The sequence below is a fragment of the Apteryx rowi genome, unplaced genomic scaffold, assembly GCF_003343035.1.
Source record: "Apteryx rowi isolate R43461 unplaced genomic scaffold, aptRow1 scaffold_68, whole genome shotgun sequence".
Classification (NCBI taxonomy): Eukaryota; Metazoa; Chordata; class Aves; order Apterygiformes; family Apterygidae; genus Apteryx; species Apteryx rowi.
The window spans coordinates 1,502,280-1,528,955 of record NW_020450960.1 but is presented as its reverse complement, the minus strand read 5'-3'; the positions used below and the strand labels follow the sequence as shown (position 1 = coordinate 1,528,955).

General features: G+C 37.6%; 1 protein-coding gene across 6 annotated transcripts in view; it reads left to right on the top strand.

The window, feature by feature from the left end:
- The first annotated feature begins 2 nt into the window (after window positions 1-2).
- AGO3 (argonaute 3, RISC catalytic component) overlaps window positions 3-26,676 on the top strand; it is a 35,180-nt gene continuing 8,506 nt past the window's right edge. For 3 of the 6 annotated variants that reach the window (XR_003256665.1, XM_026085850.1, XM_026085855.1), the window contains exons 1-17: window positions 3-99; window positions 9,177-9,348; window positions 11,585-11,705; window positions 12,792-13,000; window positions 14,213-14,349; window positions 17,022-17,156; window positions 19,429-19,516; window positions 19,664-19,811; window positions 20,131-20,250; window positions 21,299-21,421; window positions 21,634-21,767; window positions 22,249-22,433; window positions 22,721-22,880; window positions 24,080-24,170; window positions 25,091-25,285; window positions 25,655-25,789; window positions 26,450-26,551. Coding sequence is in view for 5 of the 6 variants with exons in the window: in XM_026085850.1 (XP_025941635.1) it covers window positions 81-99; window positions 9,177-9,348; window positions 11,585-11,705; window positions 12,792-13,000; window positions 14,213-14,349; window positions 17,022-17,156; window positions 19,429-19,516; window positions 19,664-19,811; window positions 20,131-20,250; window positions 21,299-21,421; window positions 21,634-21,767; window positions 22,249-22,433; window positions 22,721-22,880; window positions 24,080-24,170; window positions 25,091-25,285; window positions 25,655-25,789; window positions 26,450-26,551 (2,274 nt within the window). In the remaining variant the exon portion in view is untranslated. Of the gene's footprint in view, window positions 100-398; window positions 507-1,337; window positions 1,372-8,180; window positions 8,206-9,176; window positions 9,349-11,584; window positions 11,706-12,791; window positions 13,001-14,212; window positions 14,350-17,021; window positions 17,157-19,428; window positions 19,517-19,663; window positions 19,812-20,130; window positions 20,251-21,298; window positions 21,422-21,633; window positions 21,768-22,248; window positions 22,434-22,720; window positions 22,881-24,079; window positions 24,171-25,090; window positions 25,286-25,654; window positions 25,790-26,449; window positions 26,552-26,676 lie in introns of those variants that run through there. The other 3 variants (XM_026085854.1, XM_026085852.1, XM_026085853.1) reach the window with 3 other exon arrangements.

Genomic DNA, 26,676 nt, shown 5'->3' with positions numbered 1-26,676 from the left:
AGCGCGGCCGGCCCGGCCCACCCCGGGCCCGGCGCAGCGGCGGAGCCCGCAGCCCCCAGCGGCTGCGCCCAGCTCCATGAATGGAAATCGGCAGCGCAGGTGAGCGGCCCCGGGCGGCGGGCTCGCCCCTCTCGGCGGCGTCGCCTCCGGGAGCCCGGGGAGGGGGTGGGGGGTGCTCGTGCTTCGAGCCCAAACGCGGCGGCTTCGGCCTCGGCCTCGCCTTGTGTCGGCGGCGAGCGGCCCGAGCCGCGTCGCTGCGAGCCGGGGGCGGTACCTGAGAAGGCCGAGCGCCCTGACCTTTTCCCGGGGCGGCGGGTAGTCTAGAAAATTAATTTTCTCCTCTCTGTTTCATAACTGGAGTTTGCCAGGCAGCGAGTGCAGGCCGGCTTGCATAATCCTGTTACCGTGATGGTGTCTCTGGGATGTTGCCTTGAAAACTGGAGCTTTGCCTGCGAAGTGGATAGTTCCCGGGAAGTGCTCGTTTCAGCATCTTCCCCCACCCAAATGTGAGGTGCTTGACGGTTGTGTAACTGTTGCACCCTAAATTTTTRAGACTAGCTGTATATGCTCTTGGGAGTATCGTTACACAACAGCCAATGCAAGCTCTTTAAAATTTTGAATTCACTCTTTTAATCCTGTTATATCATATGGGGAGGGCATGCTTAGTATTTATAAACTATGTATTTAGAAAAGGTATTTTGAGATTTGGAGAAGGGGCTTCTACTTCAGTTTATCAAAAGAATTTACCTCCAGRTCTGGTAGAAAAGTTCAAAGTAGAGTTCTGATTCGGGCTGTGTTTAATCAACAGTCTGTGTGAGATAGCTGGATAGCAAACTGAGCATCACAAAGTCCTTGGAGCTCTGTTTCTGTCGCCTTCAAGAGGTATTGCCAGTAAGGAAAATATGAAAATGAGGCTGAAAGTGTCAGTATAAAACATGCATTTTAATTTCTTGATCATCTCTCTCTCTCCTTTGTAATTTATATGGAGATTTATTTTAATGATGGATTTGACTGGAAAAACTTGCTACCTAAGCTATGTCCTTGCTTAATGAAGTATGTGATAGAATACAAACCATTTTAGGAAGATGCTGAATTTTAGCAATCTGGTGGAATTCAGATAGTATGCTAATAATTTGAAGGTATTAAATAAACTTTAATGATACCTGGTATAATTCTGGTCCCCAAGTGAGAGATAGGTTTGCAAGAGCAGCGAGTAGTTTAATTTTTCTTCGGTATGTATTACACCAGTTTACCTTTGTTAAGCTATAATATGCTAAATATTAGCAATGTGTGCCATTAGACAGTGCTGCTAATGGTCTGAGCCTGCTGAAGCCTTACATTCAGTGTGATGGATGTCTCCTTCGGTGTCTGGTATGTAATAAGAAAACTGTTAAGTGCTACGCTAATGTTCCATGTTTCGGGGAACCTTGAGCCATCAGATGCCAATATCAATATAGGAGGACATAAAAAATCCTTGGCAAAGCAGAGATTAAAAGAGCTCTGTCATATAAGGGAGAAGGACTTTGAGAGACGTGTGCCCTTTCCTAGGCATGAAGGGAAGATGTGGGGTAGAATAAGAAGAGCCTCTGACATGAAGGAGGGAACAAGGATAGGGTTGTGGGTATTCCTGGAGTGAGTAAAGGATGGAAGGGGAGCATCCAGGGCATTTTTAGGTAAAGCAGTGCTGTAGGGAGCTTTCTGTTTGTGTAATAAGCTTAGCCTATGAAATCTAGGAAGTATGCCTCCTCTAGTCTGAATAATTTCAACAGTTTAAATACAAGAAGGGTGTGAAGCCAGCTGTTGGCGAATGCAAGTTATGGTGAAACCAAGTCAACTGAGGAATGGCAATAAAATATCCAGACTAAGAAAAGGTGAAACAAAGTAAAAGAAGTCCTCAGTACTCTAGTAGTTTGAATGTGGAGTTATGCATCCAGAATAGTGTTGASTAAACTTCCAACAAGGCAGCTATGTTAAAACACAACTACCATGGAATTGATGGTGCCCTATGGTATAATTGAGTCAGGTCAGAGTGCTATTGTATCTCTTCGTGTACGTTTCATAAAATGTTCCTTTAAAGTTCACTGCTTTTGCTCTTAAAGATATGAAATTGTTTTTTGAATCTGGTATTGTATGTTTTTAATGAAGCACTATGGACATCTCTTCTGAAGTGACCAGAAGATTAAAAAAAAAAATTGTTTTCTATATGAACTTTGGGTAAGATATGAAGTCCTGAGAACTTGCTTTTCTCTTTTTGTGTTAAGACTAAAGATTTGGGTGGACCATTAAAAGTTACAGTTTTGTGGGTGGGGTAGAAGAGGGAAGGAGAATGAATCATAAGTGCGTTCAAAAGTTATGCTACTCAAGAATGCCTGTGATGTGAGTTGCAGTAGAACTTTTCCACTGTGGAGTTGCAAGGGAAGCTGTTTGAATCAGAATATGAACTTCACAAAACATTTGTTTGATCCTCATAACTTTACTTCACTAGTGGTATAGGTAGCAGGTAGGATATTTCTTGAGTTAACTTCCAGCATAAATTTAAAGAAATAAAAGGAATATAAGGCTCATGTACCTTTTGATGCATACAGTGTGCATTCAAACAAACACKCTACTCTTAACAGCAGTCTCCACTGTACGTGGCTCTAGGCAATTCCTGCAAAGGAGAATTGAGAATCGGCATGTCATTGATGTTTTGGAATGTCATTGGATAGTCTGAAAATTCAGCTGATAGGCCTGAGACTTGCATTGAATTTAGAGTGAGAAATACCAGCAAGTAGGGTGACATGCCAAGTGATCAGAGATATCTTGATAACTGAAGTCATTTTTCTCTGTCAAACTGAATTAGAATAGATTGTATAATTAAATTGTCATGTGAAGCATTTACCTGTTAATTAAGGGAAAGGTTGTAGTTGGACACAAGTCAGTTTTATTCTTCAGTCATAGTTTCTCATCTCTTATTCTTTGTGCTGTGATGTGTTTTCCTGAAACCGGTGAAATGAGTCATGAACTTACTGCTTGTTTTAATTTTGTTCACATGCAAAACTTGTTGTGGATCCTAAGTATATTTTAGTATTCTGTTTAAAGAACTGTAGTTTAGTAACTACTTCAATTTGATTTTGTTCTGTGAGGGGATTTCTGATAGCTTGTTTCTAAATTTAGTAATATGACAGTGTATCTAAGCTCTTATTGTTTTGCTCTTAGATATTCTTCAGCCAGTAAAGTGGAAAAAGGGGAACTGCTTACCTCTTAAATTTGAAACCTAAATAGCAGGTAGATGGGCAGTGCGATTCGCTTTATCGTAGTAGTAATTCAAAGTTAGTGGATTGGTGGATGGGAATTTTGTAATTTTCAAAACACTAAATATGAAACTGTGACATAAAAATGAGTGAATCAAGAATTGCATGTTTTCCTGCAAACTAGTGGCTTTTTAAAGTAAATGCAAGTACATGTTGGTAAAAGTTTCTCTTGGTTGCAAAACATGTGGTATAGCTACATACAAAGAAATGGATTATGTCAGTTTATCTTCTTGAATTWGGTGTGTGGAAATACTTTCAAGGGCGAAGTATTGCTGTGTTTATGTATGGGTTTGTCATGCTCTGTTCTTTTCTCCTAGTGTGGTTAGGTATGAACTTTACAAAGTGAATATATAAACTGCTTTTTGAGCTAAGAATTTTTTATGCCTAGATTTTTTTTAACATTGGTTTAGAATTATTTATTGCCTGGTAAAATTCAGTGGAATGTTTTGTAAGCATTTCTGTAACTTAGTTATTATAGAACCAGTTGGCACATTGGTATTTACTTTTGGAGTTAGTTGGCTGTCATGGAGAATGGCATCAAAACGTTGGCTTTTGATGAGCCTTAAAAGGACTTATTATCTGAAAGCTTAAAAAAGGAAAAGAAAAGACAAAGCCTAAACTGAGAGTAAGAATGTTTAGAAAACGTGGATTGCATTACTCATAAATAATGTAATGCCACCCAGAGAGGTTGCTGCTACAGAAATAAGACAATTCATGATTTCTGGCATAAGTAAGCAGCCTGATTATTGAAAGCAACATTTAAATATCTTCCCTATCTATTTTTTTAATCTAGAATTAATTCATAGTTTTTGGTAGTGGTAGGTTTTTCTTTGAGCTCCGTGGGCTGGGCCTCTGAGCCCAAGCAGAGGCCAGGGGCCCTGTGAAAGGGGATCTTTTTTTTTTCCTCTTTTTTTTTCCCCCCCCCCCCCCCCCCCACTCCCTCCTCTCCCTGCCTCTTTGGAGAGCTTTCTCCAGGAGCACAGAGCAAGCTCAAGTCTGAGGAGAGGATCTACTAGACAAATCTGCCTTGTGCTCCTGAGCCAAAGTTTAACACTTTACCTGTGAAGTCCTCTATCATGTTTTTAAGACTGTTCAGCCCTATCCAACCCGAGATTTAGGACTGTGTTTTCTAAACAGAAATAGAACTCTGAAGTAGTCATCTGTTAATATTTTTAAATTTCATAATATTGAAGCACATAGTAGGAAAATGAAGCTTGTTACTGATGTCCCTTTCTGCAAAAAAAGGATCATGTAAGGAAATCCATATTTTCTATTAGGATCTTACTAGAAACAAGTATTTTGCCTTTTGCTGTAAAATCATCTTGTATGCCAAAAGCATCAATTTTCCTTAAAATGTTTGAAAGTATTTGCAGGTTTCTGTGCTTGTGTTCTTTCTATTCAGCCTTTATCCTGATTAGGTCTTCATTTGGTTGCTAGGTAGATTCAAGCCTGTGTTTTGGATGTGCGCCAGATGGGTACTATGGTTCTAGCTGTATTGCCATAGAAATTGTAGTTAAATTTTGTTTTGTTTAATCCTTTTTATAGCATCTCTAATTCCATAGAAGAAAAAACTCTGATTCAAAGCTCATTTAAACCATTAGAAGCCCTTCCATTTTGCTGTGGCATATGATCTGACTTTAATGGGAATTTTCAAATTATGGATCAGAATCTTCCCTGGAAATAGCAAATTTCTGGTTTTAAATTTTACAACAGTGGATGCTTCTGTAGCCAAAAGTACCAGATAATCATACTTACCTGAAATTAATTTTATTATCCAAACCAGGATCCAAACCGTTAACGTTACTCCAAACTTCAGCTCTTTGAAAAATCATATTGTACGAGGGTTCTTCTTTTTTTTTTCCCCCAGCATATATTTTTTAAATTAAATACTTACCTTAAAAATGAAAAAAAGCTAAAACTGAGTTGTTATAGTTTGCTAGTTAAGGCAGTTTTTTCATTTCTTTGAGTGTGGGTTTTGTTGAAATACTGCATTAAATATGAGATGGGCTTTTCAAAATATTGTTTATCTCTCATCAGCAAGCTGAATGTTTAAGAACACAAGTTATTTGAAATGTTATCCTGTTTAGTTTCACAAACACAGATAATTATGTTCCTGTGCACATTGGATTTGGGTAGTAAAGTCCCATATACACTAATGGGAATTCCCAGTGTAAATCCCCTATCACAGGCAATGTAAATTCAAGATACCCGTTTGCATGTAAACGTGGCAGTGGTGGTACACAGCAGTCATGGTCTTCATGCGCTGTTTTACACATAATTGTCAAATGAAGTAGACGGAACTTTGCTGTTTTAGTACTTGAGTGTTTTGCAGATGTAAGGGCTTTTGCTGCTACGTGCTTAYTGAACGTTCACTTTTAAGAGTGAAAAACTTCTTGCAACATTACTAAAGTATGTTGATAAATGGTTTCAGCCAATGCTATGAACATTAATTTATAATTCAATATATGTTTAGATCCTGATGATGCTTTTCTTTCCCCTCATTGTGTTCTTACCAATATAAAGGCTTAGTTAAATATTTCTTCCTCAGCCTTTTCCTATATAATTTCTAATGAGTGACTATGTTCAGAAGCTAAGACTTCTTAAGTGGCCTGTCTTGAATCTTCTTGAAACTTACCCCTTGCTGTGTAAAAGCCTTCCAAGAAACCATTTGTAGCTTCAAGTTTAACTAGTATCTCCAGACTCTGCTGTTCTGCTTTCTAAATCAGGTGATTAGCAATGTTTGGTACGTACTTCTATCCTTACCCGGTTTATGAATTGTTGAGTGCTATTCTTGCAGCCTAAACACACTTGATTTAGTTTTTTCTTAGATTTTTAGGAACATACTACATATATATATATATATATATATATATAAATACTTGCTGCTTTAATGTCAGAGTAGCAGTAGTTTTGTAAACACAAAATAATCCCACTTATTTTCTCCTTTAAAACTTCTATTTTGGGCAACTAAATAATGCAGAACTCTTTTTTTTTGGTCACTTTTTAGAGGCATTGAGAGAATGTTCCTTTATCTGCTGTTGAGCCAGGGCATACTGCAGTAGTGGTTTTGCAAAGATTTTTAAGGCTTCTAACTGCTTTGTTTTTCCTGTGATTAAATAACATTAAAGAATAGTTCTGCCAATCATAGTCATTCTGTGCTGTTTAGAATAACACTACTTTAATATTTTTGGTTATGTTTATTTCCCTTAGCTTGACACAGGCCTGAGGCATGAGGCTGAGTCACTGATACGGTATGGGAATAGTAGCAGTCCTCTAAGAGCGTTGTTTGTTACTTGTGTTTTATTGGGTTTTGAGTCACAGGTTTTAAGACGGTGACACAGACTTTCACAACATACAATCTGGCAACGCAGAGTATTTTGAAAGCAGGCTATTCTGAGTGGATGGTAGTGGATTTGGGCAGTGGTAGCAGAATGAAACGGCAACACACTCACATTTTTAGTTGACTTGTCTAAAGGGAACCTATATATAGCACAAAGTGATAGCAAATGCAATGAACGTCAAAAAATATGATTCCTGAATAATGTGTAGACCTGCGCTTTTTGTTCAGTTAATTGGCACTTCATTTCTTTGATGCCAAAATCTGAGGTTCTAACTTCTTCCAGTGCAAACTGTTTCCTGAGGTGCAGCTAAGCAAATGAAGCTAAAGAAAGCATTTGTCTGATTAGCTGGTATTTTCTTCTTGTTCTGCTCACCACTGTTTTCCAAGGGGCAGAGGTTGGAGGTCCACCTCGTACCTGGCTTTGGGTGGAGCATTGCATTTATGACCCAGGATTTTAAAGTGCACTCTGCCTCACATTAGTAACTAAATACCGTTTCTCTGGCTTCAGGTTTTTGCTGCCGTGCAGCTGGATGCTGGGATTTTGTTAACCTTAAGCAAAGGGGTGAATAATGGGGTAGCGTAGCATTCCCTTCCTCAGCGCCAGCAGCACCTGCGTGGATAAAAGCCCAGTGGCTGAAAGTCTAAAGCAGTTGAGTGCTCAGTGAAAAAGCTCACCTTAGTAAAACTTTCAGAGGTGATGGGCACAAAGATTTCAGCCATACTGTATTTCTTTGCTCCTTTTTAATGTTATCTTAATTTCAGTGGTTTTGTTCGCATTTCCTACACATATGAACTATATATAAACTATGGCACGTATGTTCTTGTAATATTAAAATAAGCTATTGAGTCATTTATGTCAGTCAAATGTTTAGTAGTAACTTTTCACATATGCTTATATTCCTAAAATATATCTGGAGTAAATTGTAGAGCTGCTTTTACTCCTGTCATAGTATTAAAATGAAGAAAAAGTTGAAGAGAACAGATGCTTGGAACAAGTTTTGCATAAGCATAGTCTGTGAGGGAGTTTGAAATGATGCTTCTTGTTTTATGTTTTTGTTTTATCTTATGGCTTGAAGCCAACCCACATCAGAATTTTTCAGTATGTTTCTGAGTGGAGTCAGACAAATGTTACAACAGAATTTAGATTTTAAGTTCACCTATTCTCAGTACATGGTTTCCCTTAAGAAAACACAAAATTTTCCACGAATGATGGAGATTAATCAAAAGGCAAATAAGACATATTTTACCAGCAGTTGACATTTTAACTCTCCTRTGAAAATGAGTGGGCAGGATTTGCTGTCTGCGTCACTGAGTAGGAGTAGAGGGGAGAATTTTTAACTAACTTAATCGAATGCTCTGTAAATCATGACATTTGTATGATGAGTAATTTTTTAAAAACTTCAGCTCAGGCTACAGAGCTTGTTTTTTGTTTCTTGTCTGGAATGAGGTATTTTTAAGTGGAGATACTAGTAGAAATTATTGAAAATGGATCATGTTTATTACAGTGTGTTTGGCTCTTTGCAAGGCATAAGTAACATCTCTTTCTGAGGATTCTCGTCTAAATGATGAGAAGTAAGTTCAAAGGGTAACTGGAGAAAACCTCAGCTGCGAATGGAGCCTCCGTTACCAGGTAGACCTTTTCAGCAGACTTCTGAAATACTCATCTCTTATTTCAGATTTTGCTCATTTCTCTGAGCAGCTATGGGTATTATTTTCCTCTAATTTCTTAGTAATCAAGAGTTATGCAATTCTTAAATCTGTTAATTTGCATCTTTCCTCTCCTGGCCAGTGAACTTTATCAGTGCAGTTACATTAGAGGTGATGGTTTTACTCTTCATCCATTTTCAGTCAGCAAAGCTCAAGTATAGTCTGTCTTCCAAGACCATGATCTTAATGGGAATGAAATTAAGAATTGCCACTTATCAGCAAGCAAAATACATAAGTCCAGAGCTACTTCAATAATATTCTTTTCTACTGCAACATTGATATTACTAGGGTGTTTAGTACAGACTTATACAACTTTTCTGTGTTTTAATGGTGGATTTTCCACAACAATAAACTGTTGGGAGAAAAAACATTCATTTTTTGTGTTGTTTTGAAAATTCCTGATTTCAGTCATGCTAATCACAGGACCTGAAACACATCAATAAGAAGACAAAATAGATGTGAGCAGAAGTGCATGGAGAAAAAATAAGCAATTGTTAGTTTTGGGCTTAATGGGTTAGCRTGCTGTTTAATATGTGCAGTTTGAATATAGCTAATCTTCCCTTCTTTTAATGCACTAGCTCTGATATCTATCTTATATTGCTGAGAGTTGGTTCAGGGAATTGTCTAAGACTGAAAAAGGAATTATATTACTGTCTAGGAGAGAGGGACAAAACATATTTCTGTGCCCCCAGTATGTGTACCTACAGATGCAAGGAACCTTGTGCGTTTTTTTAACTGCTAAAATGTCAGCAAGTATTACCTTCCCAACGTGGCTTATCTGTTGTGCTCAGCTTCTAATCTGTGGGCTTTTTTGTTTGTTTGTTTTTGTTTTGCAGGACCCGTCGGGGCACAGCCCCTACTCATGGTGCCCAGACGTCCTGGCTATGGCACCATGGGCAAACCCATTAAACTGCTGGCCAACTGCTTCCAAGTTGAAATCCCAAAGATTGATGTCTACCTCTATGAGGTGGATATCAAACCAGATAAGTGTCCTCGGAGGGTGAACAGGTAAGATGGTGAAATTTGTCTTCTAAATTATGTTGTCATTTTTTAAGGAATACTTAAGTAAATACAGTCTCTATGTAGCATAAAATATTAGTGTGCATGGAGCAGGTAATGATTGTTGTACTGTACTATGGAGACCTTTGTGCAAGTTTTCACGTAGATCTGTGTGATGGGTACAGAGCCCAAGTCTGCGCCAAGTGCTCTTCAGCTGGGTTGCCACCAGATGCTATAAAGTGGGACAACCAGTAGTAGTGTCACAGTGGCTTCCACTGTTGCAAGCAAACTAGTTTTCATCTTGTTGTTGATAATTATTTCACAGAATCAGCTTTGTATATTTGAAATGATCAGACTTGGTTTGAGCTCCACCAGCATCCTTTTTTTCTTTTTGTAGAATTATATTGCACCTCATCTTATTTTCAATTCTACTATTTGTTAGGGTCAATTAAATTCCTTCCTACTTTACTTTATTGCTAGATTATTGGTTAAATGGAGAGAATATTTTCATGTTCTGGGTCCTTGTTCATTTGGTGACCCAACAAGTTGTAGGTATTGAGTGCTTGATTCTTCAGCTTTAATGTATTGCTAGTATAGCTTTTTGCATATGGTCTTTGTGTATTTTGTCCTTAATTTCATGAATTTTGGAAGCCAGAGAAGCCTCTTCAGGAAGAGTAGTTAGTTGAAAATATGACCTTAAAAAGTTACTGTGACTTACAAGGAAGACAATGTTTCATGTTTCCCGTATTTCTTCTCTGAATTGGATAATTTTATAGGAGTGAGACACTACTTGTATTCTTTTTGTATTTTAATAACAGCATTGCTAGTGCTTGATTCTGGCTAGTGATTTTTTTCRACTTCTGGTTACATACCGCAGCTCTGAAGGCTATATAAATGCCTATATTAAGTGTGAATTAAAAGGAAGTTGTTAAATTGCCCACACTGGGATATAGTATTTCCATGTGAATCAATATTTAATATAATCTTACTGTCGTGAATGGTTAATTTACTAGTGTGTTGTTAAATGAAGAGCACTTGTGAAACTATAATCATAGGGGTCCAAGGAGAATATAAACTACTTTAAATTGACTTAGGGTTTTGTGTGATTGGTTCACACAAAGAACTTGGGTTCTGAGAGCTTCGTGATGTGCTAAAGAACTGCAAAACGCAGAGTGTCTCAGCACTTTCTCAGAGTGCCAGCTGAGAGGGGAAAGTGACTGCTGCTAATTCTGCTTGAAGAGGAAGTCGATATTTATTGTCTTGCTGGAGTACTTCAGGTTAATATTGTCTGGTCAGGAAATGGTTTATTAGTAAGCTTCTGCTTTGGAGGGAAGAATGCCAGTTATGCATAGCTTAAGAATAAAAATGTGTAGTTTCTATAGAATAAGGAAATTGTGACGTAAGAAGTAATAAACTGTTGTAGTGCCACTGAAAAGATGAATATTGCTGCACAGAATTCAAAAACCTGAAGGCGTGTTTCAGTCAGAGGTATTGAAAGTCTCTTTGGACCCTGATGTATTTACTACTTGTATCTAGAAAACTTTTTTATGAGATGAAAGTACTGTGGGTTTTTTTGAGTTCAATTTCAGTGCTTCTATCAAGTTACTGTATTCTCTTTATTGCCACAGACTCAGTAAAGAAAGAAGAATCTATGATTGTGTGCAAACTTGATCAATTTTTAGCTTGATTTTATTGTAAAAACTTTAGATTATTAAGGACTTAGAGCTATATATATATATATATTTTTGTTAGGATACCCCATTTTTATAAACAAAGGCAGAATTCAAAACTCTTGTTAGTTGAAAAGCAAATCAACATTATTAGGTACCAAGCACAATTAATTGTACTGCTTCCATAAACTAGCATAGCTTTCAATTGTGAATTTGTACGAGTGTTTTATAGTGCTAGTTTGTGGATATTTTCCAAGGTAAGTGTGTATCCTTGCTCTGTATAATAAAGAGTATATAAAAGCATCAGTAATTTGTGGGGCTTTCTGAAATTTTCGGTTAAAATATTTTCCAGTACTTGAACATTTGCATTGATTATGATTTTATCCTTTAGGGTTTGTCTGATGTTTTAGTTGAAGTATGTGAAGCACCTTTTTGGAATATCAGTGGGTGTTCTATAATTCACTTGAGTAATATGTTTGTTGAAGCTACTTCAGCAAAACACAGGGTATGTGGCAGCTGATTCCAATATGGTATTTGTTTGAAAACATTTTCAATGTAAATATCAACTTTTCTAGGGAGGTGGTGGACTCAATGGTGCAGCATTTTAAAGTGACAATATTTGGGGACCGTAGACCAGTTTATGATGGGAAAAGAAGCCTTTATACAGCCAATCCACTTCCTGTGGCCACTACTGGGGTAAGAGAATTGCAAAAAATTGGTATTTTTGACAGCTTCTTAGAAAGAAATAGAAACAAGCCAAATGTCTAATATTGCTGAATTCAGAAAAACTGAAAATATCTTAAGGTATCTGAACTGAAATAAAGTCTTTCTAATGTATTTTTTGTCAATCCCACTGTATGTATATGTGCATGTAAGATTTGCATTTAGAACCTCCCCTAGAAGTATTTAATAGACTCTTTCCACAGCAAGATCTATTAAATATTTTATATATATATATATATCAATTTTACAGACTGTAATACATTATCTTACTTTGAAATGCTATTAAGAAATTAAACTGCAATTTCTCTAAAACTTTTTTGTATGTGTGGTCAAGAATTCTGCATATTAGCACCTGAGCATACAGAATTTATTTTATGTCAAGGATATGTGGTCCAAATTGTTAGTAGTAACAGCACGTAAGCAGTCAGACTTAAGAGCCAGGCTACAAGTTTTGTCCAGAAGTTATCTGTAATATATTTGTATAGGTATCTAAGAGATTAGTAGTGAGTTTTGAGGTACTGGGACATGTTGCTTCATATTTCCTGTACTTACTCTTTTAAGTTAAAACTGAAAATTTTCTTGAAAGCATGCTTTCAAAGTACTATTTTGACAAGGTTTTGTTAAATAGACCTTTTTCTGTAAATGGTATAGACTCCTAGAGTGGAGGGGCTGAAGTGGTCTAAGCATGGTTATAGCTTCGAAACAGGCTTCCAAAAATGTAGTGGCTTGAAAACACATTTTGTCCCTTCCTTCACTCTTGTTCAGGGCAGTAAAATTGTGTTATATTGTCATTAATAGCAATGCTGACAAAGCGACCATGAAAATGTTGTTCGGAAAGCAGGTACCTTGGTCCCTGCTATTGTGCTGAACCTAAGAACTGATGTCATTTTCACATATACAGACTTCTCTTTTTCGAGCTTTCCAGTTCAATACATGCAAGAAATGGTGGTTCTTCAATACCCCTTTGATTTCAGATATTAGACAGATGGGACAAACATGGGCTAGCAGACTCGAGGACTAAATAGCCATTTTCTTGTTCTCTCTTCCCGCCCCCAATAGGTGGATTTGGATGTGACTTTACCAGGAGAAGGAGGAAAAGATCGTCCCTTCAAAGTGTCGATAAAGTTTGTTTCTCGGGTGAGCTGGCACTTGCTGCATGAAGTTTTGACAGGAAGAACCTTGCCTGAGCCTCTGGAACTAGACAAACCAATCAGCACTAACCCTGTTCATGCTGTCGATGTGGTGCTACGACACCTACCCTCCATGAAGTAGGTTCACTGTCTTCCTGCAGTCTRTCTTTACCTGAAGTATCCCCATTGGGAGATCTTCATTCCTATTTCTTCGCAAGTGAAAAGAAAATAAATTGAGCGTTCCCCTTATACAGCACATCTGATTAGCTGAACTGGGGAGAATGACGCTAATTCCATAGAAATGTGTGTTTTTGCAGGCTTCTGAACTCCAGAGTAGGTGATACATTTTTTGGAAAAGATCAAGAAACAGGAGGCACTTATACTATGTCTTAATTGAAATACTGAAGGATTGCAGGATGCTGTAGCACTGCTCTTAGGTTTTCTGCTTGAGTTGAGCCAAGTATCATGCATTTGGTGATACTACCTAAAAGTATCTGTCTTTTTAATTCTTTGATATACCCACAATGTTGTATGCGTCTCATGTTTTAGATAAGCAGTTCAGACTGAATAAATGTTTTAACCATGTTTATTATTGCTTATCTCAGAACCTTGAAACATTAGAGAAGGCCAAACTAATTTTGCTTTATTTGCTCAATGGAAATTACTCTTAAAGTTTGATTACTGGCTTGATACATTCAGATAGATTTGCACCACTGTCTTTCATTGAGTGTAACTGACTCTCAGAAAATGACTTGTGATTTTATGGTAGCCAGAGTTCCCCAGCTAGCCCAGATCTCAAAGAAACATGAAAGAAGATAACCTCTGTATGATGTCTGTCCATTCTAAATGTAAGCAAGCACAGAGGTTTGTGAACAGCTGTTTCCTAGCTCAGAGACGTTAGTTTCTCTAGTTCTTTGTTTCCACCACAATTAATACACTGTAGACTATTAGAGAAGTATTCAAATGTCCCCTAGTAAGACAAGCAAAACTGTCTGAGGGTCAGTCCAGTAATATACAACACTTGTACAGAATCTGTGCTGTGATAGAGATTATACTTTATTGAAGTGAAAGATCAGAAAGGGTAAACTAATTTAGTTTGTGATTTGTTGTAAAAACTGAAAGTGGTTGTGAGTTGCAAAAACTAGTAAATGTTTTGTCTAAATTTAAAAACACAGCAATGGGAACACCAGCATTTGGAATGTGTTGTTTAAGCTTATTTCTAGATGCACAGATCTCCGATGCCCAAAATTACAAAAGAGAATAATGTTCTGTGTTGTAATCCTTATTACAGAGTTTTTTTAACTTATATTTGGAAAGCAATACCATAAACGTGGTCACCTTTTTTAATAGGTATACCCCGGTGGGCCGCTCCTTTTTCTCAGCTCCAGAAGGCTATGATCACCCCTTGGGAGGCGGTAGGGAGGTTTGGTTTGGATTCCATCAGTCTGTTCGGCCTGCCATGTGGAAAATGATGCTCAATATTGATGGTAAGTTGGAATTCAGGGCTAAGAATGAAGATAAGACATACCTGCGAGAATAAAAATGACTTTGCCGTTCAGTCAGTTTACTATTACATGCTTGAGTTTGTGATACACTTCTGTGTGGTATTAACTTCTGTTGCCTTCTGAACAGAGGGATTTAATTATGGGAAGCCATCCCCTATGCTGATTGTCAAGGTAGAGTTGTGATTTGAGGTATTGTGGTATAAATTCTAGCAAAATAAGAAGACTTTGAAACTTTAATTGCTTTATATACAAGAGATTTGCAAAAGATTTACTTTTCACCAGAAAATTACTTGAATCTCTTTGCTCAGTTTGAAGATTTAGTATATCCTTATAAAACACAACATTACTTGTAAAGTCAACCTTTTGCGTCAGCTGTAATGACAAAAGTAGAGTGAGACTATAATAGCGAAGTATATGTATGCATACTTTGGCTTCCTGTTCATCCAGTTCAGACCAGACCTCTGTGGCAAAGATGACCTAGAAATCCTAATGTTTTTTTGATTCATCATCAAGTCAGTGATGGGCAGAAGTATAGCTGCCATATTAAAACAACCAACCAACCAACACCCCCCCACACACACATTAAATGTAGGAAAATCATAGCATAGCTTAATTACATACCTTATTTCTGTATTTGTACATCCACAGTAATATTGATAAATTGCTTAAGATATGTCTCCATTCAGCTGTTGGTTACTGAAGTAGCTCCACAGTTGTTGCTTGTTACTTTCATGTTAACTCTGTAAAACATATCACAAATATTTGTATAATAGAGCTAACTGAGACTGGCTTTCCCATGCAAAGTCACATCTGCTTTGTGGCGCCTATGGAAGTCCCAGATGAATGCTTTTGGGATCAGCTAGTGCATGTTTCAGACTCCATGTTAGTAGAAAGTTCTGTAAGCGCTCACCTGAGTCTATTTAGCAGTTAAAACCCATATTGAAAGATGTCAGTGTTTGAGTTGTGTGTTGCCTAAAGCTTTCTCTAATTCACATTCTGTACTCGCTGTGTATTTGAAATGCTTTATAAAACCAACTGAAGTAGCCTGCCTTTTTCACTATGCTACGTGCTCTTTGAGTCAGGCTGTGTGTAGTGTCTGCCTTAGAGTATAATTAAAATGCCGCAGATGTGCAAACACAGTGCAAATGTGCAAGTCCAGTGTTCTGATATGCTGAAAGTCTGGATAGTGATATTCATTTGACTTTGAATGGGTTTGTTCTTTGTAAAATTACCTTTCAAACAGCAACTGTGATGTATTTACTGTTTGAAAAATGAATGTAAAAAACAAAACAAAACACCTTGTCTGGGAATTAACTAGTATTGCGATCTGTATGCTAGATATAATGATAACTACTCTTCAAGTAGGGCAGGAATATTTACAGTCATTTATGATGTACTGCAATATTTCTGTAAAGCAAGTTTTTCTTATCTGCTTTAAGAACATAGTTGTTGTTCTTGTAGTAGAAATTTTTCATTCCTTTCTGTGGATGAGAAACTTGAGAATTTTTTGTCTTTAAACTGCAGTTTGTAGGATGATCACTTTTTTATTTTGGTTTGAGGCTATAAAGATTACATTCAGATCACATCATCTGATTTTGTTTTGATTGCTTAACGCATGCAAGGTTCTCTGCAAAATCTGTTTCCCTCTGTATCGCTTGTGTTGCCCTGGGAGACAAATGGCCCCTTGCCAGGCTTTGGGGGTGTCAGCTAGTTGTGTTCATTCAGTAATCGACATCCGGAGGTGTTGGCCAGAGTGCGTCGTGAAGTTGGCAGCCTGCTAGAGTGACGCGTGTCTGAAGAATGTTTTATTGTATTAGTATAGAGATGTGGTTTTGGTATGCGAGATCTGGAAAATGAATTGAAATGCTTGTCAACTATTTCATAATCATTTTTGCTGCTATTTAAAGTTTTAAGGGTATGGAGTGGTTTGCTTATATTTGAGCTATGGCTGGTGTTGCCTCACATTTCTTGCTAAAAAGTGTTGTTTCAGTTGATTATAACTTTGCCAAGCAGACTGTTTATGGTCTTGATTCCATGGAATGAATCAACTGTCCTGTTTAAAAACAGTATATTGTCACTTAATGTGATTGTAGCATTAATATGCAGGGAGGGCAAAAGATGTTTTGGTAGTTCAAGGTTTGCACTAACCACCATACTCTAACATAATCTGTGTTGTAATTAAAATAGTGCTCGTGTGTCTAACCACATATTGTTTCAGTAATTGAGCAGATCATATCATCAACTGACACAATAATGTTGCATATTTAATATCCTTACCTTTTCATATTAAAAAAAAATTTTTCAATAGAGGTATGTTTCTTAATACAGTCTCTGCTTGTAGCTCTGTACTGAGTTGAAAGAGTATGTCTGTTTAGGACATTACAGCTCTCTAGAAAAAGTGTTATTTGTGGAAACACCCTTTCAAAACCCTGAAATGTAAAGTAGTTGCAGGATGACTGTGCTAGAGGTTGATGTGTCACTGTGGGCCTTACGCTGGCTTTTGTACACTTGTTTGTTGCAAAAATCTGTTTTGAAAAACTAAGTGCTGCAGAACATTTGCTTGGGGGCTACTTTGAATTTTAAAAATCATTCATTTACCTGCTGCTTCACAACATGGATTTGGATTATTTTACTCTTAATGTTTTTCTCTTTAGTTTCTGCCACTGCCTTCTACAAAGCACAACCTGTAATTCAATTTATGTGTGAAGTTCTTGACATTCATAATATTGATGAACAACCAAGACCTCTGACTGATTCTCATCGGGTAAAATTCACCAAAGAGATAAAGGGTGAGTAGAAATGTATCTGTTTTGTCCCAAGCAGTGCATTCAAGCTAGTTCTCAGGGATGTATTTTAACTGGAAGCCTCCCAGTTAGCATGCATTAAAAGGGCCATAGAACTGCCAAGAGAACTGCAGTATATGCTATTTGTAGTTCTAGACTTAAATGAAACAATGTGGCTCTACAGAAAGTAAAAATGAAAAATTAGATATTTTCCCCTTGGCTTAAAGACAAGAAGAGCATGTGTGGTGTTTGCCTGGTTAGAGGTAAGCGGCTGTTGCCCTGCTGGGTGGCTAACCTTTTATAAGCCAGTGTCCACGCAGCCGTAGTGGTACTGTGGTTTAGGTCTCCTGCTGTTTAAATAGTGAGGCAAAATGAGCATTGATGTCAAAGCTAGCATCATTGATTCTTTGAACGTATGCTATTGCAGTGACTTCCAATAACTGATTGCCATATGGAAAAACAAGTGCCACTTGCTGACTTGAAGCTGAAGGCCAAATTCCATTCCAAAGGAATTGCTTAAGCTGCTGGTTTGAGTAGTTTCACTCTATACATGCTATTTTGCTTTGTGTTTTCCCACATCTTTTCACTCCAGTGTAATTTACAGAAAGAAGCCTTGAAAGAGAACTCCAAGCTCTTCTCTGAAATGGTTGTGTTACTTGATGCAAGATTAGAGTCTATTGAACTATTGCTAGCAAAAGAATAAATCTAAGCTATAGCGACAAAATGGTGTGTTCGTGGAATAGTCGTCATTAAAAAAAACCTTTAATGAATTACTTTGTAATAGTCCTTGCATGCCTCCCTTTTACCGTTATCTGTTTTACTTTGTTCTGGAAGACAGATAACTGGAAAACGAAAAGCTATCTCTTCTTGATCTCAGATGCCTCAGATACTTTGTGTTACTATAGTTGGAAAATACTGAAAGGTTACCTTTGTTGTCAATATTTATTTGTATTATTGTAGTATCCAGATATTCCAGCCAGGACATTGTGATCATGTATAGTGAAATAAATCCTGCATTAAAGAATTTCCAGTCTCTGTGAGCGGCTCTGTGGGAGGCAAGTGCCTTCTGTAGTGTCACAGCAGATGAATGACAAAGCAGTGAATGGATTCCAGATATCTGTGTATTGAGTGCCCTTTTCTGTTTGGCCACAGTGTTTCATGGTTTGTTTTCGGTATTTTATCCGACTGCTGTGACAGGCCAGTGGTGGCTGATTTTTGATTTTGCCATCCTCTAAATATTGTTGATGTTAATGTTGTGATTAGTGTTGTCAGGAATCAATGAAGTACAGTTAATACTTTTTTGCGAGGCCTGTGCCCCTAGTAAATTAATCATGGTCCATCTGCTATCTGGTACCCAAGGACCTGACTTGATGTGGGGCATTCAGTCTGTGGTCTACAATCCAAATGAGCCTCAACAGGGCAAAGTCATCCAGTTGCTTTCCCAAAAGCTTTTAATAGTGGACTGTAGGTTGAATTACTTGGATAGCAGCGCGCTGCTTTTGACTGCCTTTTGTTTCATGGGACCAGAAAGAGGCATACTGGTGTGCCCACGCTGTGCAGCACTTACGTTGTAAGCTCAATACTTCTGGCAGATGTTGAATCTACTCTGCATGTACAGTACAGACAATCAGTGCATGCACACTTAATAGAAAAAGCCACTGAACGGTTACTGAAGCTGCCGTTATTGCTGTCATTATTACTGTGGATACAGAGTAATGTCTGTGGCATGTAGCCAGACAGAGTGAGCTGGGTGCTTTTGGACTAGATCTTCAGCTGCTCAGAACTTAAAGAAATTAAACTTGGTCAGTGAAAGTAAAGAAAATTAAAGACTGAATGTGCCTCTAATACTAAGGAAAAAAATGGAAAATAAGGTAGAAATCTGCTTTTGTCCTTTCAATATCAGTGGCATTGGAGCTGCTCTCTGTAAGAGGAATATGACATTGAGAATGAGAACAAAAGACTGTGGTGAAAGTAGCCCTCAGTGTATCTGAGATTAGTCACATGCCCATTAAATGAAACTGCTATGAGAAATTCAGATGTCATTGAATGTCATTATATATTAGGATTTGGTTTCGAGGAAAATATCTGATCAGTCAGAAATCAAATTATAATGAAAGCAAAATATTTAGAGAATAGTAATTTCTGCTATTGTGCTGTTTGAGCTCTGATCCTCAAAGCTGCTTGATTAGAACATGTTCTGTTATAAGCAACCTTGTGTCTCCTGTGCAAATGTCTTTGTGTAGCTATGACATCAGGTTTTTTTGGTGCTTTTATGCAGGTCTGAAGGTAGAAGTGACTCATTGTGGAACAATGAGACGGAAATACCGTGTTTGTAACGTAACAAGAAGGCCTGCAAGTCATCAAACGTAAGATGCTATTTGTCAGAGCATAAACTGTGCAATAGCTTAGCACTGAATGTGTAGCAGGACCTAATATTTTACACATTTTGAGAATGTTGATACTTGCCAACTAAGCTTTCAGTACATGTGTGATTAAAACATATGTCTTTTCAGCTTCCCTTTACAGTTAGAAAACGGCCAGACTGTGGAGAGAACAGTAGCACAGTATTTCAGAGAGAAATACAACCTCCAGCTGAAATACCCTCATCTTCCTTGCCTACAAGTGGGACAAGAACAGAAACACACCTACCTGCCTTTAGAAGTAATGAACTTATTCTGATAAATCATCATGTTATTGGTAGGCTGTATCTTTTTGCAGAGTGTTAACAAGTAGTGCGCCTTGCAATACAAATGGTTTTGCACATTTACATATTCTTTACGGGTTCTTTATCTCACTAAAGATAGTCTGTCTGCATTTAAAATGTGCTTTAAAGTTTAGAACTTTGTGGAAAAAAGTATGTTGTTGCTTAAACCCACTGGAGGTTTTTTATAGTGATGGCACAATATTGTATATGTACAGTTATTTGGATCTGTTTCTAAATATTTCTATTGCGTATGACATTTCTGATTTTCCTTTAAAGGTATGTAACATTGTAGCTGGCCAACGATGTATCAAGAAGCTAACAGACAATCAGACATCAACTATGATAAAGGCAACAGCAAGATCTGCTCCAGATAGACAAGAGGAAATAAGCAGATTGGTTAGTTCTTTAATTTCAGACTGACTGTGATGATCCTCACTAAATGATACTGGACTAGACAAGATTCATGTCTTGACCCCAGCCTGACAGTTCTTTTTCTGGACCTTGGCTACTGCTTTATTTGCAAGAAATATCTTAAGTAGCTCTGCTCGAGCCTCCTGTAGGCTTCCTGAATTAGTAACCTCTAATCAGACATTCAGACTAACCTCTTTGTTGTAGAAAAACTTCATATATGACCAACAGCATCTTTTCATTCCTTCCTTCTAATCCTTAACTTAAATCCTATTTAAAAAAGTAGTTAAAATCTATTATTTAAAAGTAGTAGTAGTGCAAGTCCAGCACTTGGCAGTAGATTTGCATGTTCTGATCTTTGCAATGACTTCCAAGTAGTTTATGGAACTACTCAGAACTAATAGTTAGAGTTCTGTAATATACAGAAAACATGAATGTGCAATATTCTTTCTACAGTAATTAAAGCAGTTAAATTTGTATAATTTGGGGTGTCTTCCTCTCTAAGGGAGAGGGCTTTTGGATCTATGCTGGGAATAAACAAGGTGTTCTTGAACGAGCATACAACAAATGAGCATTTTCATGTATATGCTAACTTCAGTGCAGTTTGTTTAATAACTCTTTTGAAGTATAATAACATCCCATATTATATCTGAAAGTGTGATCAAGAATGGAAATCAAAACAGATTGCTCTTCTGTCTTCTAGCGAGAGAATCAGTTGACCAGTCTTGTTCAAATCTGCATTGTTGCACATGCTAAAGCTGTTTGGCAGAATACTTTTTTAACCAGAAAGCTTTTGTTAAGGAAAATCAATCATATTTGAGTAACTGAGGGAATAAAAAAAAATTTCTCATCCAATGTATCTCATGGTATAGATTTTTTCACTTCTGATAGGTTAGTGGTGTTGAATAGTTGTATATGAGCCTCTGTTAATGAAGAGGAGAGTCTTTGGAGAACACTTCTGCAGCATTCCTTTTAAACTTGTATATGAATTATAATCAGACACTTCTGTAATATGAAAAAACTTTCCTTGCTCTAGGTAAGAAGTGCAAATTATGATGCAGATCCATTTGTTCAAGAGTTCCAGTTCAAAGTCCGGGATGAGATGGCCCATGTGACGGGGCGTGTGCTCCCAGCTCCAATGTTGCAGTATGGAGGACGGGTGAGGGTATTTTTGTTGTGCTTTTGGTTCTTGTTTCTATTTTGATTTTGAAGGATGATTCTCACTAACTTGAATACTTCAGCCAGTCTTGTTGTCTTTTGTAGTACAGAGTCAGAGTTTGAGTTGTAAGCTTTGTGTTATCCTGAAATTGTAAATAGCGTAGGCTTTTACTTTTTCAATCACTTGAATATCAGTTTCTTTTATTTCCACAGAATCGGACAGTGGCAACCCCAAGCCATGGAGTATGGGACATGCGAGGGAAGCAGTTTCACACTGGTGTTGAGATCAAAATGTGGGCCATAGCTTGTTTTGCAACACAGAGACAGTGCAGAGAAGAAATATTGAAGTAAGGCATGTTCAGGTTTTGGACTGTTCTCTTAATGAAGCCATCTTAACGAAAGCTTGAATATAGGACTTCCTAATGAACGTTTTACCTGGCTTTAATCCTCTACGATGCTAGAGAGAGAATCCAAGCCACTTTGCTTTCTTGCTGGATGTTACAGTCAAAAAACTGTGCTTGGATACATTGTGGTGTTTTGGTCCTGTGATGTTGCTGCTTTCTAGTTACTTCTAGCATCTTGAATGGATTACTAAAGGCCTCTAAACTTGTGTTTGTGGGCTGGTTTTGTTTTTGTTTTTTTGGGTTTTTTTTCCCCCTTTCAATTCTAGTTTATGATGTTCTAAGGCTATATACACTCCATGCTGCTTTAAAAGCTATTTGGAACCCTGTTCCTCATTTGAGAGAGACTGTTCTTCTGTCCCCTTCTTGGGATGTTGTGTAAAAGTTGACTGCTACTGTAAAAGTTGAATAAACTTCTTATCCTTAGGGGTTTTACAGACCAGCTGCGCAAGATCTCCAAGGATGCAGGGATGCCGATCCAAGGGCAGCCCTGTTTCTGTAAATATGCACAAGGTGCRGACAGTGTGGAGCCCATGTTTCGGCACCTCAAGAACACCTATTCAGGGCTTCAGCTCATCATTGTCATCCTGCCAGGGAAAACGCCAGTATATGGTAAGGGAATTGCTGTGGCTGTRCCTTTTCTCTCTGGTGTTGTTGTGAGGCATTTGCTGCTCAGCATATGTTAGAAAATTCTTCAGGACCATTCTTTAGACATTAGAAAACCATATTTTGTCTGAAGTTACAATGATTGGGAAGCAGGTCTGAGCGTGCAGCTAAATTGAAAATTAATGGAACAGGATGTATATTTGAATTATTCTGACTTAAGCTAAGATCAAAACATAATAATGTAGCAATAATTTCAAATGGACTTAAATTTTATCTTAATGTTTGCTCCTCAGCGGAGGTGAAGCGTGTGGGAGATACACTGTTGGGAATGGCCACGCAGTGTGTTCAAGTCAAAAATGTTATCAAAACATCTCCACAGACCCTATCAAATCTGTGCCTGAAGATAAATGTTAAACTAGGAGGAATTAACAATATCCTTGTACCTCATCAACGGTAAGAATCTTTGTGGAGACTGATTTAGATTTTGTCTTAACAGATGTGGTTAAGTTTGATATTTAGCACCCAGAATTTAAAGTTGGCCAAGGTTTTAAGTTTGAAATATCCTTCTGAGTATGGTATATGAGGTTTGAAAAGTATTAAAAGTTTTTCTGGCATGGCTCTGAGTAGCTGTTGGCCTGTGAGTTAGGTCTTGAGCCAATGTTCTTACCAAATGTTTGGTTAATATCAAAAATTTGAAGAGAAACTGCAGTTCTACAGATATTGAAAGTATTAATATGTTTAGATGTTCTCTGGAGGCTTAGGAGCGTGCAGCACAGAAGAATGCAACTTTTGGTTAACACACCAGTGTGCTGTTACTAAAGTGTATGTTGAAGGCATCTTATTTCTCTCACTTTAACAGGCTAGGTAATTCATCTCACACTTGTTCTTTGCATGGCTGTTCTCTGTGCTCTCATGTTTGGTCCAGCTGTTTTAAACCTACACTGACAAGGTTCCATCAGTCCAACCCATGTGCACTCGCATCTTTCTTACAAGGAAACTTCTTAAAAAGCACAGGTCTATCTGTCCTGAAGACTAGAAATTCTGATTGTCTCTAGCATTTAAGAGAGCACATCTGTTCTCTGAAAGAGTAGAAGTGTGCATAATACAGGGTAGCGATCCAGAGTAACTTCTAGAGTGTGAGCCTTAGAAATTCTTTCCTGAGACTTCCTGAAAGCTTGGAACCAAAGTTTAAACATGAAGCAATGGCACTTGGAAGAGTATTTTGAATGCGTTGGGAGAYCATCCTGCTGTTTTTATTTTGTAAGGCAGAATGTGTGGGCTACTGCACTTGGCCATTTGTGGCATGGCTGATGTAGCACCTAAGTGGTGTTTAGTTGACCTCCAAGCACTATTGTTATCAATTATAATTTCTGTAAGAAACTGTCTGTACTGTTAAGGTGCTGCTTTTAAGCTTTTTTCTAGTAGAATCATGATACAGTTAAACAGCAGTGTATTTCAGAATGACTGCTATAGTACTGTAGAAGTTCGTACCTTGCACACAAATTTCATTGTTTAAGTTTGGTCAGAGTACCTGGTAAGAAGGTGTTTCTCTCTGTAGCTTAGCTGAAAAGCTGAAAACCTCATATTGAGCTATAACCTTGCTTCAACTATCCATCTACTAGTGTGTTTTTTCACTTTTTTTTTTTTTAAAGACCTTCTGTGTTCCAGCAGCCAGTGATCTTTTTGGGAGCAGATGTCACACACCCTCCTGCTGGAGATGGAAAGAAGCCTTCCATAGCTGCTGTAAGTTTTATTAAATCAGCATAGTTTTTTCATCTTAGGTAAATGTTAAGAGTAGAAAACGCATATATATGCTTTGAGAACTTACTTTATGTGAACTCCCTGACTTTGTCTGTGGTTAAAAAAAAAAAAAAAAAAAAAACTTTCAGGACTTATGCCAGTTCTCTGTATAGATTTCCAGCTTTATTAAAAATCATGCATCTTAAAAGAAAGATGCTACTTGATACTTCAGATTATTTTTCTTGGCATTTTAATTTTTAAATCAACATAAAATGGYAGTCATGTTAAATAATATACTTCTGCAAAAATATTCTAAACGAAGTAATGCACCTTCATAGTGTTAATAATAACATTTACTTTTTTTCTTAAAGGAAGAAAATGTAATTAAAAGCTGGATTTGGCAGGAATGTTTTTGATGCTTCCTACCTTTTGTTTGTACAGTCCAGCAGACCAAGGCGGTGGCTGGATGCTTGAACAGTGCCTTGATATGTTGGCCCCTTGGTATTTTATTTGGCATCCATTGCCTTAGTTACTTTAAGGCAAGGAGGCAGTTTCCATAACTGCAAACYGAAGTGTTTTTCTGTGTAAAAGGTGACAAAACTTTGAAGAAAACAGAAAAGACAGCCTGAGTCTGGATTATGAGAATATGAGTTAGTGTGCTGAGAAAGGGGAAGACTCCAAGGCAGATAAATTCTGCAGATGTGTATCAGGGTGCTTGCAGGGCAGGTTTATGCCTCTTTCCATAAGTGCAATACTGTTAAACCTGCACCCACTGCAAGTTCTGCTTGAAAGTTTTATGGTAAATGTTTTAAAGCAAACATCTTCTCCAGAAAAGCAATTTTCAAGTAGATTTTTTTTGTTATTTTAATATTTTTGTGTAGATTTGATCCTGTAGCCTTTAGTCATATAATATTCTCCTGAAGGTTGTAGGTAGTATGGATGCTCATCCAAGCCGGTACTGTGCCACAGTGAGAGTTCAGCGACCTCGGCAGGAAATCATCCAAGATCTTGCCTCCATGGTGAGAGAGCTTCTCATCCAGTTCTATAAATCAACACGGTTCAAGCCCACACGAATCATCTTCTATAGGGATGGAGTCTCTGAAGGACAGTTTAGACAGGTTGGTTCATTTGTGGGGTTTTTTGGTTTTACTTTTTTTCTTAATAATTGTGTGTAACATAATAATTCTAGTTCTCWTGTTTGAATAAGATATACTGCTCAAGTTGCTTATATTAATGCCAAGTTATCACAAAATAGTTGTGACATTTTTAGGAGGGAATTTCTTAAGCATGTTCATGAAGAAAGGTTATAATCTTTCTTCTCTGGAAAGAAGAGCTCTTAAAACTTTGGAAACAAAAGGCCTTCTCAGGATTTCCTAAGATTACTAACTGTGTAGCAGAGTTGAACATGGTGTTAACTGCAAACAATTTATTAGGCATTGCATGCAGAATATAAGGGCAGGAAAACCTAAACTCTTCTGTTCTTGTAGGTTTTGTATTATGAACTGCTAGCTATTAGAGAAGCCTGCATCAGTTTGGAGAAGGATTACCAGCCTGGAATAACCTATATTGTGGTGCAGAAGCGACATCATACACGATTGTTTTGTGCTGACAGAACAGAAAGGGTAATCATCATCTCATAGTAGCCTTATGTGGAAAGCTTGATGTCAAGCACTTATGTTGCTGAAAAACATATAAGCATGGATTTCTCTGTCAATCTGATGGCTTTTTTGTTTTTGCATTTAGAGAAAATGTTGAATTGATAAAAATAGTTAGGGCATAAAATATGGCCCTRACTAGAAAAATCTTTGACTGTAAATACATTTTAAAAAAAAATCTCCATCTGGTTTTGTCACATTGTGCTTTGAATGCTAGTCTTTATCAGTGAACTAGTTAATGCTCTTGCAACTGTCTAGGACCAAGTCTACAGAAATCTTAATAGAAGAAAATACAATATGATGGAATCCTTAATATTTCTGTTCTTCCGAGTGAGTTAATGCAAACGGGAGCGTGCAATTCTAAATACAAATTTATGTGCAGCTCTTCTGGCTTCCTAAGAGTAGAAGTTCTGCAGTGCTGTGGATGCCATATTCTGTGGTGTGGTGGGTAGAGAGCCATAGAGCATCCATGTACAACATCCTAGACTGCTGTGTTGACACATTCCAAACAGTACTGAGGCAGTTCTTCCACTTTTGCATATATTGAACAGAAAGTTGTGGTTTTAATTACAGTTGAGATGTACGAACAGTGGCTAGCTGACACTATTTTCAACAAACCCTCTGTAGGTTGGACGAAGCGGCAACATTCCGGCTGGAACAACTGTAGATACAGACATTACACATCCATATGAGTTTGACTTTTACCTCTGTAGCCATGCTGGAATACAGGTATAATTGTTTCTTTACAAGTAAATGTTAATTTWGAACATGTGTGGGGTTTTTTTTAAGCATGTGCTTACAGTTACTTAGTAGGGAAATGTCATTTTGTGTCTTATCTGAGACATCAGATTATT